Below are 20,840 nucleotides of genomic sequence, written 5' to 3' on the forward strand. Positions count from 1 at the left end.
GCTGCCCTGAATATCACATTATATCAAGCACTTTTGGTCTGTTTTCAAAGCAGGCTATGGAATTTCCAAACTGTCTTCAGACAGCGAATCATCTCTTTTTTTGCCCCTCAGTCATCTCTGAATAGAATCGGCTGCACAAATGACTGAAGCCTCAACTGTGCTTGCTCAAATCGGAACTCTCATATCTGGCCAATGTTTTCCCTCTCACTCCAGAGGCGCGTTGTGCTGAGAGCAAGATCAGCTGCTGGTTGAGACATCACATTATGCGTTGAATTGGGTCATTACCGTTTCTGCAGCTTGTGCTGTAAATAGGCATAACTGTAAGAGGGACTGCCCTGTGGCCTCTCGAACCCACTGCTGGTATTTGTGTTTTAGTGTGTCATCCTTTGAGGTGCCATGACCTATACTGTATGTGTGTTGAATAAGTTTTGTTTGGAGGAGGTGTTCGTGTGTGAATTCAAAATGAGTAAACCTAAACAAACCTTGCACCCTTTCACCAGCTTTTTAAAGTGCACAGAGAATTTCTTGTGCGTTTTTTGGATGAATAAGTGTGGCATGTAGAATGCAGCAGCATCATCTGGTATTTAAAGTATGCTAAAATGCCTCGCATACTCCAAGTCCTGGAGTACCGTAGCACAGTTCACACCTCTTTAGCGTGGGTGGAGAGTAAAATTGATGTAGAGTTATGAGCAATTAATAATAATATATATATATATACACACACGTATGTGTATATATAAAAATCTGGATACACTTGTCTGACAGTACTTGCTTTTGTATGTACTTTTAGTTAGAAGAAGCAGAGTATTTCCTGTATTGCACGTTGGGGTGTGTTGTTTTTTTTTTTTTTTCTTCGTCGTCGTCGTCAAGGTGGTCATATCTAGGTGAAAGTTTATGTATATTACGTTTTTTTTTTTTAACCACAGCCATCCAGTCACTGAGGTCACTTCACGTATGCCTGTGGTGGAAAATCTATCCAATATATCTATAGTCCAAAATAAATCATTTACATACCCAGGTGGGTAGATAATGATCGTTCCATGATCTAGGTGCTGCTGTGGAAACCGAGCTGGTTCCTACTGCAAGTTTTATTTGTATATGTTCATTGCGACTTCTACGGTCACACTGTTCAGCACACTGGAGTACTTTTTCAATACTTTTTCATGAGTTCAAATCCCCCAAACACCAAGCTGCCACTGCTGAGCCCTTGAGCAAGACCGTTAACCCGCAACCGCTCAGTCAGTCACGCTGGATAAGGGTGCATTCTGAAAATATGTAAAATGTTAGAGAAAATTCAAGAGTAAACTGATTCTCTGGCTTCTGGTGTAAACATGGAATGCCAAAGAAGTGCTTTGCACAGCAATTAATCCAAAACATCTAAAAACAATAATAATTCTTCAGATATCCCTGAGAACAGTGTGAGGATCCATCAAACAAATCACATGGTATAAACAACACCGGTCCAGCTGCTCATTCACACAATCAGCCAATCACGGCATGGCAGCACAAAATCTTGCTGACACTGGTCAGGAACAGTTGAAACTCCTGTTTAGCAGTGGCATGGTGGTTGTTTCCAGATGGTTTACACTTTATATATCTAGTGAGGAACAGATGAAAGAGGTCAGAAAGAATGGCCAGACTGGTTCAAGCTGACAGGATTATGATCAGCATTATCAACCACTCTTTGCAACCTTGGTGAGCAGAAATGCATTGCAGAACACAAAAAACCCCACATCTGATTCTCCTGCTGTCAGCCAAGAGCAGTGCTACATTGAGCACATGCTCATTGAAACTAGAAAGTTGCAGAGTGGAAAAATGGGAAAGGATTCATTGGTCTAATGAGCTTAGATTTCTCATGTGACATGCACAGAAATGTGCTCTCACCAAATAGAATCCATGAACCAAACCTGCCTTGTGCCAGCAGTTCAGGTGGTGATGGTGGTGGTGGTGGTGGTGGTGGTGGTCTAATGAGGTGAAGAATGATTTCTTAATGCACATTAAGACCCGTAATGCCAATCCTGCATTGTTTGAATGACCATCCAGTTAAGTATTGAGTATAAACAACAATAATATAATGTCTACTTACTATATGCTGTGCTGCAGTGGCACAAAGCACAAGCAATCAGCTGGTTATGTTAATATTACTGTAAGTTAATTTTACTCCAGTGGCCTCTCCATTGGCAGAGAAGCAGGATGGTGTGTGTGTGTGTGTGTGTGTGTGTGTGTGTGTGTGTGTGTGTGTGTGTGTGTGTGTGTGTGTGTGTGTGTGTGTGTGTGTGTGTGTGTGTGTGTGTGTGTGTGTGTGTGTGAATGTGAACGCATATTTTTTGCCTGTCTTGTTTGGTGTGATTTTTTCCATATCCTGATTTAAAAGTGAATGTCATATAAGGAGCACAGAGCTGTAAACTGTGCAGTATTCCATGTGTCTGACCATTTTGCTATTATTAAAAAGAGTAAAATAATTAAATATAAACTAAAGCTTATTACTATTATTATTATCACAATCCATGATTTGTCTTACAATATTGGTCTACACATATCAGGCATAACATTCTTCAGCAGTTTGATCTGCAGTAGCGAACCACACGGGCTGTCCTTTGATCCCCACATGCATCAGTGAGCTTTGGCTGCCCATGACCCTGTCGCATGTTCACCACTGTCCCTCCCTTTTTTGGACCAATTTTAATATATACCGTCCCCTGAAGATCGGGAACAGCCCACAAGAGCTGCAGTTTTGAAGACACTCTGACCCAGTCATCTAGATGTCACAATTTTGCCCTAGTCAATCTCACTCGAAACCTTACGCTCGCCCATTTCCTCCTTCTAACACGTCAACTTTGAGGACAAAATGTTCACATGCTGCCAAAAATAACCCACCCACCAACAGGTGCCATGATGAAGAAATAATCAGTGTTATTCACTTCACTGCTCATAATGTTATAATGTCATTATGTTATGCCTGGTCTGTGTATTTTGATGCAAGAAAATATGACTGACAGTCAGCAGACAGAGAGCAAGGGGCTACTGCCTCCTCCAAAGAGCATGGCACCTGTATCGGAGGCTGGCTACTTTCTCGTGATATTAGATACCAAAGAAATATATAATTACACTGTTGGCTGAATTTCCATAAACAAATTGCAGTTTGCTTAGTTAGTGGGTTTCACAGGCCTCAGCCAATCATTATTATGGAATCACTTATAGCTGTCATTTCTACAAAAAAAAGTACAAAATGCTAATGTATGCAAAAGAGACCATGACGAGAAGATGCAATTAACTGCCTTCAGATTTTTCAGAGGAAGCATGTGTCAGCGATTACCTTCGGTTAGTAGCTGTGGGTAGTGTGATGGCGATGATGTGTGGGAAGTGGCAAGTGACCAAATTTGTGAGGGGGGTGCACTCCAGTGGAAAATATTGTATTGGAAAAGAACCAGGTGTGAGACAGTGATTCAGCATTGGTCATTAATGGCTAATATGCATGGTTGTAGATTGAGCTAGAAAGTGGAGCCTAAATGAGGATTCCGGTAAAATGTGTGAGCATGCGGTCTGATGATTCCTGTTTTATGCAGTTTGCAGCTGGAAAGAAAGAAGGCCTGCTTGAAATTAAATAACAATCTTGAATTCACTGTGAGCTGAAAAAAAAGTTTGCTTATACATTAGTGTTCTAGTGTTTAGCATAAAATCTTAACCAAAAAATCCTTAATTTGCAGTTAAATAATATAATGAATCAATATTTATTCAATACAAAATTAATATCAACATGTAGAGTAGTGTACGTAGACGTAAGTGTAATACAAAAATAATAGGTTATTATGAGCCGTATTTATTTATTTATTTTCATTTTTAGATGAGTGACCTCATTGTATTATTTTATTATTAGGAAAAGCCATTCGGATTTTTTTATCTAACATTCATGTTTTGGATTTAACCCCAAATGTCTTCATTGTATAGAAAGGAAAATAAACATTTCCTGATAAAACTGATACTCGATTAAAGACATGGGAACATGAAAGGGAGATTTCTTTATTTCTTTTTTTTTGTTTTAGATAGATAAAACATAAGAAAACAAGTTAGGGCTTCGTTTACCTTCTGCAACAAGATTGAACAAACTTAGTTTGGACAATTCTATCTACTTAACTGAACTTGCCAAATAAACATTTTCACTATGATCATAACCGTAACCACCCATTCCAAATTCCAAAACATTTCTTTTGCTGAATGTACATCTTCACTTTCCCCAAGTCGCATCTGTTTAATCATGAAGCTGCTTATGAATGAACTGGTCTATATAACTACATAGCCATTTTCTGTAGAGGAGAATAATCATGATGCAAAAAGTGGATCAGAGTCTCAGCTTTGAAATTTTGATTTCATTAATATAATCATTGTGGTACATGCAGGCATATAGTGCATGTAGTGAATTAATCAACCAAGAACAACCTTAATTAACACTGATTAAATCTTTTTTTTTTTTTTTTTTAAGCAATACTACATGCAATCCACCCAGATGAGGATGGGTTCCCTTTGGAATTTAGGCCCACTCAAGTTTCCTTCCTAACATCATCTCCAAAAAGATTTATATATATATATATATATATATATATATATATATATATATATATATATATATATATATATATATATATATATATATATATATATATTTTTTTTTTTTTAAGTAGCATAAGGCAGCACCTGAATCCCAGTCCATGGTTGCACATGTAGTCCAGGGCCACCCGTATGACAGGATATATGCTGTTGCAATTTGTTTTGTTGTGTCTCATGGCACAGATTCAAGAGCATGAAGGAGATACCGGAAGGTGAGCTGTTACGCAAGGAGTGCTTGCTTGAAAAAACCCAGCAGCAGCACCTATATCTGCACAATGACCTGTATTGTGCAAACAATGCACCATTGAAAGAGGGGTCCTGTGCTCACATCCCACAACCATATAGTGTGATTGGCAGAAACCACCATCCACCATCTCAGCAAAAGCATGTCTACATACGGAGGCCATACGCACTACTAAATTTGAGTAACTAGGATCAAATGTCTTTTTTTTTTTTTTTTACTTTGATGTCTAGCATGCTTTTGAATCTAGCCCTCAATCAATAAGTTAATGATTTTGGTGTTTCCCATTGACCATTTTCACAACATTTTTGTTCATAACAAACTACACATTTTCAAGATTTTTTACTTGAATATGTGTGATTTGAAGTGCAACCAACAACACCCCCCTACCACCACCACCACCACCACCACCACCACAAAAAAAAAAAAAATTATGAGAGAAAAAGAGAGTGCTATTTATTTATTTATTTATTTATTTATTCATTTATTTATTTATTTATTCATTAATATACATGACATTTCTAAAAACATACAAATTTATTTTGAGACCCTGGTTAAGATAATATTATATTATAAAACTGGGGTTTTCCAGAGTAAAGTTGTTTCAGCACTAACATTGAAAGTGTAAAACTGTGTGGTGTATGTTGAAAACATGTCATGTTATAGTAAATCTAAAAAATCAAGAAACTCAAAAACTCATGTGGCTTGTACTGTTTTGTATTTCTAGTATAACCAGATCAATGCTTAAATGTAATCTTTTCTGCAGCTCTTACTGCCAAATCTTACGTGGGTGGGTGGTTGAGGAAGACAAACATGTCTATAGTCTGTTCTTTCAGAGTTGGGATTGCCGCTTACAGCTCTCGGGTGTTTCTATGTCCCCAACTTTTTTCTCATTTTATATTCCACTTTGGACCAAACCAATTTCTTGTTTATTTAAGCGTGTCAATTATTGATATCACTTTATAAAATGCTCTTGAGTGTACTACTCTTTGCTTGCCCATCGAGTTTCTTGTTCTGATTTTTCCGTTTTGCTGGGTTTCTACATATGACTCATAATGCTGCTGTTCATGGCTTCCCTTGACTGGAATAAGACTGTTTTTTCCAGAATTAGAACATTAAACAAGCTACCATTTTCTGTGTGAATGTTAGCTGCAATAAAGCCAAATTGTTTCGCGACTGATAAAGTATAAAGAGCAAGGCGAAACTGTAAAACCGTTCGAGCACTAGTTTCGATTAACACTTTCCATGAAGTAATCTGCAAATATTTCAGCATTAGAAGAATGAAGCCTGTAATTTTGATGGGATTCTTTGAAACTTTGTGTTATTTGACCTAGTGTGATACAGTGATAAGGTTCGAAAAGTCCCATGCATGCTGGGTCTGTCCCCTAATGTAACTATATGTCTGATAAAGGTCTAAAGAAACCGCTTGACCTGAACAGCTTTGATAATGCAGTTCTTTACTGCATACCAAATTTTTATCAGAAGATTTATCGATATCACTATGGACTCAACCAACTTTACGAAAACCACATTAGTTTTGATAAATGAATGGTCCGTTTTTTTTGCCCATGTGCAGATGCCTCGATATGTGCATCGATAATGGCATGTTAATTGCCTTCGATTGCAATTAAATATCTCACCAACAATCCTGGTTGGTTATCCAGACTCTCTATTGCTTAAAACAGTAAGCTATTTTTCCCCCCAAAAAATTCTAAAGCTGTAGTAGGACATTTTTAGGAGTAAGAGTGGAGGACTGAATAGTGGAAAAATGCTACTGCAAGCTACTTTTTAACATATGTTGTGTTGTCAGTTTCTGCCACACAGATTAATCTCATGGCTGCAAATTAGTACAGAGAATTCATTGGTGCATCCCAAAATGCACAATTTAATTTAAGTAATGACACCATTAGCTAAAGTGAATGACACTGAAATCTTATACACAAGCAATTTATTATAGTTGCATATAAATAAAAAATTGCACTTAAACATGGCTCTTACTGAGTACCACTTGACGAAGAAATTCTAGCTTGTTCTGTAGGAATCTTACAGCATCTTGCTCCATATTCATCAGAAATGGCTCCTTACATCTACAAACTAATCCACTGTCTGTAGCTATAGGTCTGGTTTCTTCTGATTTGTATACGAGCAGTACATTTTTTGTTGTTTTACATTGAGGTGAGCACGACTTGATTTTACCCAATACAATGAGTTATTAATTCATTCATTCATTCAAATAATGCAATCACAATCTTTCCCTCAAATCAAAGGATATCTTCTCTCCTTTTCTACTATGACTGGTTGGTGACTCTTGCCTGCCATTGTACAGTCAAGCTTTTTTTTTTTTTGACTAAAATTAAGGTAGCTCAGAATGCTTTATCTTCAACTGAGCCAGCACAAAACCTAGGTGTACAAAATCCCCTCCAATTTTTATCTGATGCTGCTGACACTGTACGGGCTGGTTCTGAATTACTATTACAGGGTTGTCCATGTGACTCATGGAAGGTCAGGAAAATTATATAAGGCTTTTTGTCTAATGCCCCGATAATCATGTTTTCCCCTTGACTTTCAACAAAAATCCACTTATTACATCACAACCTTGGGCACAAAAGAAACCAAGACACTGTAAATGACTGCTCTATACCTAGCATTGAGTGTGAAAGTGAAGACTGAGTATAGGTCAACATAAGTCCCTGTTAAGCCTATTACATACTGTATGCAAGTGATGCAAAGGTGCAAATGTGACCGCGAGTGCAATGATGAGAGTCTTCTACTTACAGTAAATGCAGTACACACATTCTACCACTCAAGTCATACACACGTTATTTGCAAAAGGGCCGTAAAGTAAAAACTGTAGTGTAACACATTTTAAATGGCTGCTATTTCAGGAAATGCATTCTTCTGTGATTATGATTTGCCCTAGCTGACGCTTACATATGCTTGCAATGTGCTATGGTTAATGTTATAAAATTTTGGACGTGCACAAACTCTACGAGCGTGGGCTGGGAATGCCCCTGGCAGGGCACTGTGCATCCTTGTGCAGAAAATTCTCTACAATGAGCGGGCCTGCAGTAATACAGAGAGAGCCTCCGAGCCCAGGTTCAAATAGTGATCATAGCCTTAAATTTAGAGATTCAAGACTGATGTGGGGTTGAGAACTTTAATAGCTTACAAAAATTTACCAGAAAGTAGCGTGTTTGTGTTTAGCTTGCAAGTTAAAGTTATCCAGCTACCTCATGAACAATTTCTGTCTCTAAGTTTACATTTTCTTTTCTTGTTTTAATCTTGATCATAGTACCTGATCAGTGTTTTGCCATTTGTGACATTGTGTTCTAGCTGGCTTTCCAACATTAATCAGCAGCTTCTGATGTGAGTGTGTGTGTGTGTGTGTGTGTGTGTGTGTGTGTGTGTTCAGAAGAATTGGCTTCTTTCAGTCTGTTTGGTTTTATTTATTGTATTTTTGTGCGAGTTTTATTTTGATGTAGTCCTCTGGTTTGTGGATGCTTTGTGATCTACCTGTGCGCAGGTAGGTGGGGTGGTAGCTAAGTGGTTAAGGCATTTGCCCTTGGATCATATGGTTGTGAGTTTAAATCCCAGCACCACCAAGCTACCGCTGGTCCTTGAACAAGACCCTTAACCATCAACTGGTCAGTAAGTATAAGGGTGTCTGCAAATGCTGTAAATGTTCATTAAATGTGTGAAAGGCACAAATGTTTTCAAATCTAGCAGCACAGTTTTACTGCGCTTGAAAGTCATGTCTTGAGTCCACACTTTTACATAGCCTAAACTTTCTTTCGGCTTCTCCCATTAGGGGTCGCCACAGCGGATCATCCCTATTTATGATCCGCATGTTCGATTTGGCACATGTTTTTACGCTGGATGCCCTTCCTAACGCAACCCTCCCCATTTATCCGGGCTTGGGACCGGCACTAAGAGTGTGCAACCCTATATGGCCAAAACCTGTACAAAACATCTAAAGAGCCAACCAGAAGCAGAAGTAGCAAGGAAAGAATTTATGAGACAAGATGAAACCTTAAGAGGAACCAGACATAAAACCTTAAGAGGAACCAGATTGAAAAGGGAAATCTTCAACTGGGCGACATTACAAAGTCCTATTATAAGCTACCAGTCTTTCACAGCAGAATACTATATACGTATATGTTAAGCACAACAAAGAGAGCATCAGACTTTGATCAGGCTGAGAGAGAGAGAGAGAGAGAGATTGATTGATTGATTGACTCAGTAACAGCATTTAAGGACTTACTCCAGGATGGAAAGTGGCTGTACCACAGTTTTCTGCAGTTATATCAGCCAAGTAGGGATGGTGGCAAAGGTCCCCGTGATTATGAACATCGCCTTCCATCCATCCTATTAAATACTACAGAGAGAGAGGACTGGTAGATTTCTCATGCACTACAGAGAGGGACATTTTTGCATGTTTTTTCTCTCATCTGATGGTACAACTCTGCAGTTTAATCCATCTTTTTTATATCTTTTTATATTATTACTGTACATCTATCTGCATTATCTGCACTGGACACAATATGTCACCTGGAAATACAAAATTTGTGGATAAAACTGTATCTCTATGTAAGTATCTATTTAGTGGGTAATAAAATATACATAGACATAACACTGTATAGAACACAATATACTCTACTTCTTGCACCTTTAGTCATTGATTTTATAATGGCTCGGTGATTGAGTCAGCGCATCTCCAAAAAAGGCAGGTCCAGTAGGGGTGTTTTTTTTAATGCAGTGATTAGTACCTACCAAAGGTACTAGAAATGACAAGTGAACCAGCGATATGGTCATTGGTAACATTTGCATTTGGTCCGATGGTTGGGACGGGGTGGTAGCTTAGTGGTTAAGGCGTTGAACGTTAGATCCAAAAGCCATGAGTTCAAATCCCAGCCACACCATGCTGCCAATCCTGGGCCTAATAGCTGCTTAGTTGTATGAATGAGATAAATGTAAGTCGCTCTGGAAAAGAGCATCTGCCAAATGCCATAAATATATCCCACTGTAATAAAAATGAAAAAGAAAATTAATTCTGGCTTTGAAAGCAAGGTGTCCGAGCACACAGTAGATAGATGCAAACTGGTCAGAGTTCCCATGCTGACACCTGTCTGCCACCAAAAGCACTTACAGTAGGCATGTAAACATCAGAACATTGAAACAATTAGCAAAAAAGTTGAGATTTTGGGTAAAATGTAAATAAATGCAAAATGCATGATTTGCAAATCGAATCGAACATATATCCATAATGTGAACTGGATTTTTGGGAGAGGAATAAAAGATTCTAGCTGCTCAACAGTCCTGGGTCATCTTTGTTGTTTTTTTCATTTAATTGTGTACCAAATGTTTTCAAATGGTTAAAATTGTAGACTACGGGCAGGCAGGTTCAGCACCCAGGCTATGAAGTCATGCAGTTAAGTCTTTTCTTGCTGAAATATGCAAGGCCTTCCCAGAAAAAGACATAGTTTAGAACGGAAGCATATGTTGGTCCTCTTTAGTATAGAAGGATGTGTCGTCCATGGTTTTCCAAAAGATATATGGCTTTGTCTCTGACCTTTAACCTACATTTGTGGAAAGTTAGGCAATGATTTTCCAGAAGTGATTGAGTCCATGCAGTGATTTTCACTAGAAAAATCAGTTCTGTTTTTAATGCAGATCTACCTGATGACCAGGAGATCATGAGTGCCCAATATTGATCTTCACCCTTCTCTTACACAAAGAGATTTCTCCAGATTCTTAGAATCTTAGACAATATTATGTACTGTAAATTAGATATTAAAAGTATTTACAATTACATGTTGAACATTATTCCAAATATTATCTTATATCATGTTACTAACCTTTTACCAGTTAACCAAATTAGTTGCAAAATGTTCATTCAGCTGTTTCTTTTAAGTAACATTTACTTTTTAAGCTTTTTTGTTACCCCTGTTCCAACCTTTTTTTTTTTTTTTTGCTGTATTGCAGCCATTACATTATACATTTTACACAGCATCTCATTTTTTTTGTTTGAAAATTGGGTTGTATTTTAATTTTGATTATTTAATTTTATTTAGATTATCTAATTTTATTTTTTTGATATCGTTTTAGATGTCTAGATATCTATTATCTTTAGATATCATGCATTGTTTCTTACATGATAAGAAACAATGCATTTTTTTTATATATGATCTAATGCATCGTTTCTTACATGATAAGAAACAATGCACCACTTTGCACCACACTCTTTTCAGCAAACCTAAACAGGATAAACTTGTCTTCAGAGTCATTGTGGAGAAGTGGAGTCACTGATTCTCACTCATTGATGCCTCCCTGTCAGAAAGATCCTGATCCAGATGCCCATTTACTTAAATTCATGATGAATTTGGTGGAAATAAAGGTTTTAGTTGCTGAGCAATTAAACAATATTCTGGAAATGTGTAAAGTCAGGCATAAATGTTGGATGGGAAGGCCTGACATACAAGTCAATGTTGCGAATCATCACAAAGGTGATCCATGGGGTTGAAGTAAGGGCTGGAAATATATGGTTGTCTCTAATGTATTTGCGTAGAGTAGCATTAACAGAACGTTTCACTGGAACTAAGGGACCTAGTCAACACCATGAAATAAACAGCCCCAGACAATTATCCTCCTCCATCAAACTGTTGGCACTATTCACTTTCGTAGCTTTCTCTCTGCATCTACCAAACCCCGATTTGTCCATTGGAATGCCAGTGAAGTAATTTGAAGAGTCATTCATCATTCTATAGTTCACTGCTGGCATTCTTTACACTACTTAAGCCAATATTTGGCATTGCAAATCAAATCAAATCAAATTTTATTTGTCACATACACATACATACAGAGTACGACATGCAGTGAAATGCTTTATACAATTGCTTTATGCAGGGAATAGAATGGGGAGAAATACAGTACAGACCAAAAGTTTGGACACACCTTCTCATTCAAAGAGTTTTCTTTATTTTCATGACTATGAAAATTGTAGAGTCACACTGAAGGCATCAAGGGCTATTTGACCAAGAAGGAGAGTGATGGGGTGCTGCACCAGATGACCTGGCCTCCACAGTCACCGGACCTGAACCCAATCGAGATGGTTTAGGTGTGAGCTGGACCGCAAAGTGAAGGCAAAAGGGCCAACAAGTGCCAAGCATCTCTCGGGGAACTCCTTCAAGACTGTTGGAAGACCATTTCAGGTGACTACCTCTTGAAGCTCATCAAGAGAATGCCAAGAGTGTGCAAAGCAGTAATCAAAGCAAAAGGTGGCTACTTTGAAGAACCTAGAATATGACATTTTTCAGTTGTTTCACACTTTTTTGGTATGTATATAATTCCATATATAATTCCAAATGTGTTAATTCATAGTTTTGATGCCTTCAGTGTGAATCTACAATTTTCATAGTCATGAAAATAAAGAAAACTCTTTGAATGAGAAGGTGTGTCCAAACTTTTGGTCTGTACTGTATAAAACAAAGAAAAGAAGGCAGATAAATAAAGAGTATAAACTATGTAAAAAAAAATTTAAAATATAAAATATATAAAGATATATATGAGTGTATACAAGATATATACACATCGTGGACTTAAATTTGCATGCAGCTGTTTGGTCATGGAAATCCACTTCAAAGGTTGAAGGCATACATTCTTGTGGTGAGGTTGTTTCCAGAGGCAGTTTGAAATTCACTTGTGATTTTTTTTTTATGTTCTATGCACTCCATGTCCTATGAGTTTATTGCTGCCCCTAGATGCTTTCTTTGCCCAATAGCAATGTTTATCTATAAAAATTCTATGGTGCTGTGCTTGGATATATGAACAACCTGACTGATTATGAGAAGAATTACATTTAGCCATTATAATGTAAGTATTATTCCCTCTTAGTGTGTGAGATCAGTGCCCACTAGTCGGTAGTAACATCTTCCATAGTTCTGTTAGACCAGTATGAAAACTGATGAGGGCCCATCATTCTTAAAGTGTCTTAAAACTGTAATGGTGGTGGTCCTATAGATACATGTTGGAAGAGCAGATAGACCTGGAAACAGATTAAAGACATTGTCAAAGGCCTCAACAACATCTACAGTTGGTGGTACAATCTCTGAGAAGTTCTAGTGCCTTGCATGAATTTACTGCTTTGATGGAACTGTTCAAATCTGGCAAAAAATCTGATCCAATTTGCAGCTGATCTGATCCACAGGAAGTCTTACAGCTGTCTGGGTATTAATTTACCTCAAAGCCAGCACAGAATGTTTGGCACTCACTTTCTGGTGATGTGGACATTCCAAGGTCACTGTTTTTCCTTCCTCTGTAGTTTTTTTTTATGAAGCATTGGGCACCTTAAAAACATTTTAACCTTTAAAAATGTGTTTTTAGTATCACAGTGAATAGCCTTATCAGGGACAGTGATGATATATCATACAGAGAGGTGGAATGGGGATTTACAGTCTCTTGCAAAAACAGTCTCTTGTTTCTATATGTTCGAACAAAAATGACATTTGTTTACTTCAGGGGGTTCTGCACTAAAGTTTTCTCGTTTTCTCGTTTTCTGCCCCTTTTTGTGCAAACTCTAAAGACAATTGTGTGAAATTATCAGAAGATCGACAGTTTTGGAAATACTTCACCCAGCCTATGTGGTACCAACATGAATACAATATATAACACGATCAAAGTTACAAAGATCACAAGTTTTCTTTGTTTGATGTTTGATGTGACCTTTATCTGAAGTGCTTGCCCTGTATCGGCATGTTTTTTGCATTTTGATGCTTTCACAATATTAGACAACTGCTGGAATATGTAGGCATACAGGTCTAATAAAGTGGATAGTGTTTTCATTTTATTTTATAAAACGCTCATTCAACGCATCATCCTGATGTGAAAAGCATCTTACTGTATAAGGATGACTGAGGTAAAAAAGTGCATGAAATGGTAAAAGTGCATGAAATGGTTGGATTTTAATTGAAATTGTCCCAGCAGTGACTGCAGATGGAAAATCTTGCCCATGTTATTCCATGATAAAGTATTTTAAAATGTTCTTTATATTCTATAGAAACTCCCAGCACACTGGCCTCTTCTGCATCTTCACTTTGTAGCACTGGCTGCAGCAAAACAGTGAGAGTACTGTAGTTAATGCATAATTATTTCTTTCAGCTTTTGAATAACTAGCTTATGGGTTTTAATTGCTGTTTATTTATTAGCAAAATGTGTATAAGACGAACCCAAATACTGAATGCAACACCTTAAAAGAAAGGGGGCACTTACCAAGTTTGAAAGTACCTATTGTAAGTTTGAAACCACTATTTTTAGTGATGACAGGTTATACAAAAAAAAAAAAATCCCAATGTTTACCATGATTTTAAAAATATGATTAATATATATTTCCTAAATTCCTGTGTTCCTTCCCAGGCAGCTGTTTAAAACTATATAAGAGACAAATAGGATTTTTTTTTTCCAAAAATAAAATAATGCCTGGTTTTATTATGCAAACCAATAAGGAATCTTAGAAATATGTCTAACTACAGTATCTACAACTGTATTTAAGAAAAAAAAAGCTATTGCCTACTGACTATGGATATTTAATTAATATTATGCATATTTCACACATGCACTGTTCAGACTGGGTTTTTATGTCAGTCTATATGGGGAGTGAGGGTTATTGTAACAGCAAAAAAATAAATAAAAAAGACGTGTCAAGAGACTTTGGATCTTTGCTTCTAAACAGGCATCAGTTGCCTAGAGGGAACACACCTTAAAGAGAAAAACCTTACAAGGTACCTATTCATAATTTCACAAACTGCTTTGTAGTGGTGTAGAGGCAGTGAATACACAAGTTATCAATATTTGTTGTAAATGCTGTGGCAATAAATGTTGTGTCAGTATCAGATATAACACAATTTAATTCATTTAATTTTTCATTTGTATAGTGCTTTTAACAATTAGACATTGTCTCAAAGCAGCATTCCAAAGATTAAGTGCTTATAAAGTTGTATAATAGTGTCTCACTCACTCTTTACAAAAGCTTTTGTTTATTCAATGCTCCTGAAGGTCTTTTTGTTTTTTTGTGGGCAAAGGTATTTTTAAGATTGTGTTATTAATGCAATTTGTTTCTGACGTACCTTATTTTAAAATAATATCCTTATTCTTTTACTTTACACCAACTCCAGCATTTCTGGGACTAATATTTATAATTGACATGTTTTTTTTATGTATAATTGGCCTGTTTTATTTTTTTTCAAGTGGGATTCAACAGTTGCTCTATTTTTTCTGGAACTATTTCTGAAAACCGTCCTATATACATTCATAAATACACCTGAAGTATGTTTATGTCAGGAGTGCGTAGGCGATAAGTGAATTTTTTTTTATTGTTTTCCTGGTATGTAAAGCAGCTGCCACTCTTGGGCCCTTGAGCAAGGCCCTTAATCCTCTATGCTCCGGGGGTCCCTTACGAGGGAAATATCAAGGTCCGTGACGTCAGGGTGACGTGGGGCCGCCTTCCCGTGGGCTCACCACCTGCAGGAGGGACCGTAAGGGACGGTGCTGTGAGGATTGGGCAGCAGTCGAAGGTGGGGGCCTGCTTAGACTGCTGCCCCCGCGACCCGAATTACGGATAAGCGGGAGAAAATGAATGAAAAGGATGAAAGGTATGTAAAGCTTCAATTGCTGCATTTTCCCTTTACATGCGGTATCTCAGATTTTCTCACCGGAAAACGTGGCTTGATTTTTGTCGGATTGATTTAGACCTGTTCATGGGATTAAGACTTGTTGATTGAATTTAGACTTATGATTGATTTAAACTACTTGTTTGTTTTTTTCCCGACTGTATTCTACGGAATGGTGTAACAAGAATATTTGACTGATGGATGAAAAGATAATTTGGCTTTTAAATTCCATATCCATGAAGATTCTGGAACAAGTTTACTAGGACCATATACATTAAGTGCATGTCTATTTTGCAACAAAATGGCCCAAATGTATGCAGCAAAAAAAATAACATAAAAAATGAATGGCATTTGGAATCTGGGACAGAAAAGGCCCAGCTGAAACCAGTGCATTTAGTGTGTTTAGACTTTGAATTAAAATGGTGTACATGGTGTTACACACTGTTGAGAATTGTGACAGTTTTGTGGTATTGAGATTCGGATGATTTAATTTCCTGTTATTCCATTATGCTATGTGGGTCAGTTTTAGTCATAAGTGTGGGATAGTGTGGCCATCACTCATTACTCATTAGCCATAAGTAAATTACCGAACTCACCTACTTACCCACCATGATTTTATCTCTGTGATGTACATTATATATAAAAATACAAAAATACAAAAAAATAAAGGAATTTTATTATTTTTTTTTAAACATTGATAACGTATCATTCTATAAATATCATTTATATTATAGCCTACCGGAAATACCAATATTTTTCCCCCCAATACAGTTAAATCCATGGCTGGAATAGAATAAGTACTGTATATCATGAAGTATTTTTAGAATGAAAAAGACTTTAAAAGTATTTACGTTATAAACAATCTTTTACAACTAAGATAATGATGGTGATTATAAAGGGAGATTCTTTTCTTTAGCTATGAGAAGAAGAAAAAAAAAAAACACTGTTTCGAATTTACGCAGGCTTTATAAAATGCGTAGTTGTGTATCTGGGCTCTATGGGGATCGCGAGACATGAGAAATGTCGGCTTTTTCGTAGGGGATCTTTGTGGTTTTTTGATCCACTCCCACCTGACTGCCCACTCTCTTTAAATGGTTGATGCCTCACAGCGAGATGTTCCAATTCTCATTATGGACACCAAAGATCCTGAGGCGGACAGGTTGCACGGACACGCGGCTGTAGGCTTGGAGGCGCGCGGACAGAGGAAGCTGCCGGGGCTGCTGTTCACTCACAGCGTCCTGACATGCGCGTGCGCCGCGCTCTGCATGTACACCATCTACATAGTCCACCGCGACGCCCGGGTAAGTCATACGTGCGCACGCGCAGCACCGACATTCATTTACACGCACGCACGAACGCACGCGCGCATACATACATACATACAGACATACATACATGTTTTATGGTTCCAGCGTTCTTTACTTATGAACCCAAGGACGTGTGCAACACGCAAAATAGAATTTCTGAATGATTTTTATGTTAATTATGCCACTATAATTGCTACTATGTTTATATTAATGCATTTTGCAGACTGTATAAGACTGGTTAAAAAAAAAAAAAATCAATAAATATGATGAAAGAAATTCCTGGAAAAAAGTTTAGGAACAAATCATAGGTCAGGGAATGAGCAAGAATGATCCCCAAAACAGACAAATTAACTTATTATCAATTTGATTTCTGAGAATATAAAAATATTGTGACTAGCTAAATGAACCCTTATGGATCCAGAAAAAAAAGTCAGTGTTGTTTCAGTTGAATGAGAACAAGTAGTCTCGTTTAAAATCTGTGTTCAGTTTTAAACCAAATATTGTTTCTTTAATTTGTGTACAAGAACTTTATAAGTGAACTTCCCTGTTTCCAGGTTCAACAATTCACTGGAGCGAAAGTAAATGTGCAAAGGGTGTTAAAGGAGAGTCTTATGAGTACACTTTTTCTGACCCTTCATTTCTAGTGGTCAGAAAATAAGCTTTTATTTTTATCCTCATTTTAAGACGATTGAACGCTTTATATTTTGCCCAATCTTGGAATCTTGTTTTTGCCTTGGAGAATACATTTCACATGAACATTATGCCAGACAAACACAGTGTCTGCTGTAAATAGCCTATGTAAATGGTGATACTCCAGATCTGGCAGTCTGCTTGGTGGAATAGGTTTTACATACTGTACATGACCATGTAAAAAATAAAATGCTGGCAATGCCTGTATTAATGCTTTACTTAAAAACTAGCATATCATTAGAATGATCTATTTAAAAATGCCAGTTTCTTTAACAATACCTAAGAAGTTGAGAAGTGAGTTTTGTGGTTTAATTGCTAGCTTTATATGATTTTCATCTCGGTGTCATATCGAGTCCCATGTCAAATAGTTATGCCACTTTCCAACTGTGTCAAGTGTCTGTGTTTAAATTCCCCACCTTGTAAAACCTGACATGCTTACTAATTATAATTTCTCTTTCTGACTCAGCCAAAAACACCACCGCTTGTGGACAAAGGGATATACCTGAGCATGTTGAAAGGTGAGCATCTGTGTTTGTTTCCATCCAGACTGTGCATAATAGACACTGCAGCTCTTGACGTCCATCTTCCCACCTCAACTTATATTAATGTTTCTATGCTGTTTTAAGTAAATACTTTGAAATGGAGTGGGCAGCAAAACACCACAGTGATCTCACCACATGGACAGATGAGCTGTAGAATGGAATTATATTTGGCCAAAATATACTGATGTTATCCAGTGCTAATTAAGCATTAAACTGACTCTCAGGGGAAATAATAACACAAAACTGTTCCTATTTTATTGTCACTTAAGTACATTTTTTTTGTAGCTGGGGCATGTATTGCCTGCTGTCTTTCTGCAAATAGGCATGTGATGTAACTTTTTTACTCATAAAACACACTATGTTCATTAATGCAGCTTTACCAAAGGTCCACCTTTCAGGGTATTACTCCAATGACAAGGAAAGTATTACAGTGTTTTCTTCTAAAAATGTATGAGTGAGATTTTTAAGTGATAATACTAATTACATATAAATTTTCTCAAGCAACTAACATGTGCTTGGATTATTATTATTATTATTATTATTATTATTATTATTATTATTATTATTATTATTATACATATTTTAAAACAAATTAATTTTTTTTATTAAAAAATAGAACTGGTGTGGGACTGGTGTTAAATATTACATAGAGTTTATGGATATGTAGATTACATTGGTACCATTTGTATCTTTTGTATCTTCTTTGTAACTTGCTCATTAGTGAACATGCTGGCGTTTTTATGCAAAATAAAGACTGGATAAAAAAGCACTTTGCTAACTAACTAATTTTGTTTACTAACACACACATTATATATTTCTTAGCAGCAGCTTCAAACTCCAGCCCTTACCTGAACTTCACTGTGACCTGGAACAATAGTCTGAAGCTTGAGCATGGCAGTGAGGTCATTGTGCCTCTGGCAGGCCCCTATGTTTTCTACATCTGTGTTCATGTGGAAGGCAATGGCACCAAAGGCAACCTGACTCTGTCACAGGGCCAAACAAAATTCTGGTTTGAACTGATAGCCCAACAAGGCAAAAAGTGTGTGAGACACCAGACAGTGATTAGCCTATATGAAAACGAGAAGGTCACCTTCACTTTCACTAACACAATTGAGCCAAATCTCTACCTGGATGATCTCCGGGTTGGCCTACACTACTTGCTGGGAGCCCAAGAAAATGATACTCCAGAATATGACTGACAAGCCTAAAGGAATTATTATTCTATGCCAAGTTTTCCATACCCTGCTCAAGTTAAAACATAAAGAATTTGGTTATGGATTATTTCTTGAACACTGAACATTTGCCTCACAGCTAATTTACATGGTGTTGAGTTAGTTCTAGGCTGAATGTGTTGTCTGTTGCTTATATGTACATTTACACTGGACCGATGGATGCCCATTAGGCCAACAGTAACAACAAAACAGAACACATTATTAAATGGAAATGGGAAAAGACATTCCTACTTTTCAGAACAGAATATATTTGAAGTTTCATTTAAATAAGCTGCAGATTTAGTTTATATGAGCAGTAGCTCTAATTTATTGGCACAGCTTATTTGGTTTTGAGGCTTATTGCCATTTTGTGACATCTGCATCATATTGTTACAGTATGTAAGTGAATCTGTTGGTATGGTTTGCATTTATTAGAACATATTTCTAGCCTCATTTTGAAATGAATACAAGTGTTCAGTTGGGAATTATTTGTAAGCTGGGAAGGCTTGGAAAATAGCTAATTCTTTACTGTATAATGCAACAAAGCCATGCCGAAATGTATTCTATAATAGAAAATATGTAAATCGATACAATGTTATGTATTAAAGTTTACACATATATAGATGGATGAATGTATATTTGAGTTTATATTTAATAGTATTTGCTTGCCTACTGATTTTTAAGGCTGTTTTAAACTATATTACTATACTATATTAACTATATTTATACTATATTAATTGAAATGATGATAATGTTAATGTTAACATGGCAATGTTCTCAATGTTTATTTTATGACACATGGATTTATTTACACCAAAAATTATATAACTGGTAACGAATATCCAAAGTGCTAAAAAAAAAAAATATGGAAGGAAATATTTAAATAACTGAACACTTGTTAAAAATCACTAATTCCATGTTCTATTTGATCCAAATTTTGTATATGATTTGTTTTGTCTCTAAATACTTTATTTACATAGCAAATTTTGCACCTCATGTTATGTGAGCCTAATCTATTGTGTGTGTATATTTTGTATTGTACCAAATAAATTAAATGTTTTAAGATCTATTAGAGTAAGAACACAAAGTATTGTATTTATTTCATTTGTTGGGAGGGGGTTTTATTATTTATATTATTATATTTTTCTAACTGTCTCTTCTTTTCTCTTCTTATCTTTTCTAATGTTCATCTCAGTGTGCTTTCACAATTTCAGTGTGTCAGAGCGATACATCAATCTTTTCCCTTCTCTAACACTCCAGACTTGAAATTAAGGTGAAGGTAATTAAATGACAGAATTCTGTGACAATACTATACAAAGAGTTGGATAAAAATTCACAAACAAAATGAAAGTGTGATATGTTGCGTGTTGGATTTAATGTGTGGTTTGTGAAACGTGGAGTTCTATACAGTATTTTCCACAGTACTTTTTTTCCCTTATGCAGATGTTGTACTTTACAAGAAACATGTGTTTATTTTAAATATGTTCAAAGGTTCATATGTACAGTAGGACATAGTAGGACATATGTACATATGTAGCATAGGACCCTATGATCTGAACTAGAATGTCTGCTATTTCATTCAT

General features: G+C 36.6%; 1 protein-coding gene across 2 annotated transcripts; it reads left to right on the forward strand.

Annotated features, from left to right (window-relative positions):
* The first annotated feature begins 750 nt into the window (after positions 1-750).
* Positions 751-19,946, forward strand: LOC310738386 (uncharacterized protein). Of its 2 annotated transcripts, none has more exons than XM_083563372.1 (4): positions 751-1,695; positions 16,546-16,808; positions 17,971-18,022; positions 18,872-19,946. In XM_083563372.1, the coding sequence occupies exons 2-4, from the start codon at positions 16,599-16,601 to the stop codon at positions 19,243-19,245; spliced, it is 636 nt and encodes a 211-aa protein (XP_083419498.1). In that variant the 5' UTR covers positions 751-1,695; positions 16,546-16,598; the 3' UTR covers positions 19,246-19,946. The 2 variants fall into 2 exon arrangements, with proteins under 2 accessions (XP_083419498.1, XP_083419499.1); XM_083563373.1 differs by having other exon boundaries at positions 16,617-16,808; positions 18,869-19,946.
* The last annotated feature ends 894 nt before the right edge of the window (positions 19,947-20,840 follow it).

The sequence above is a fragment of the Silurus aristotelis genome (assembly GCF_946808225.1).
Source record: "Silurus aristotelis genome assembly, chromosome: 15".
Lineage (NCBI taxonomy): Eukaryota > Metazoa > Chordata > Actinopteri > Siluriformes > Siluridae > Silurus > Silurus aristotelis.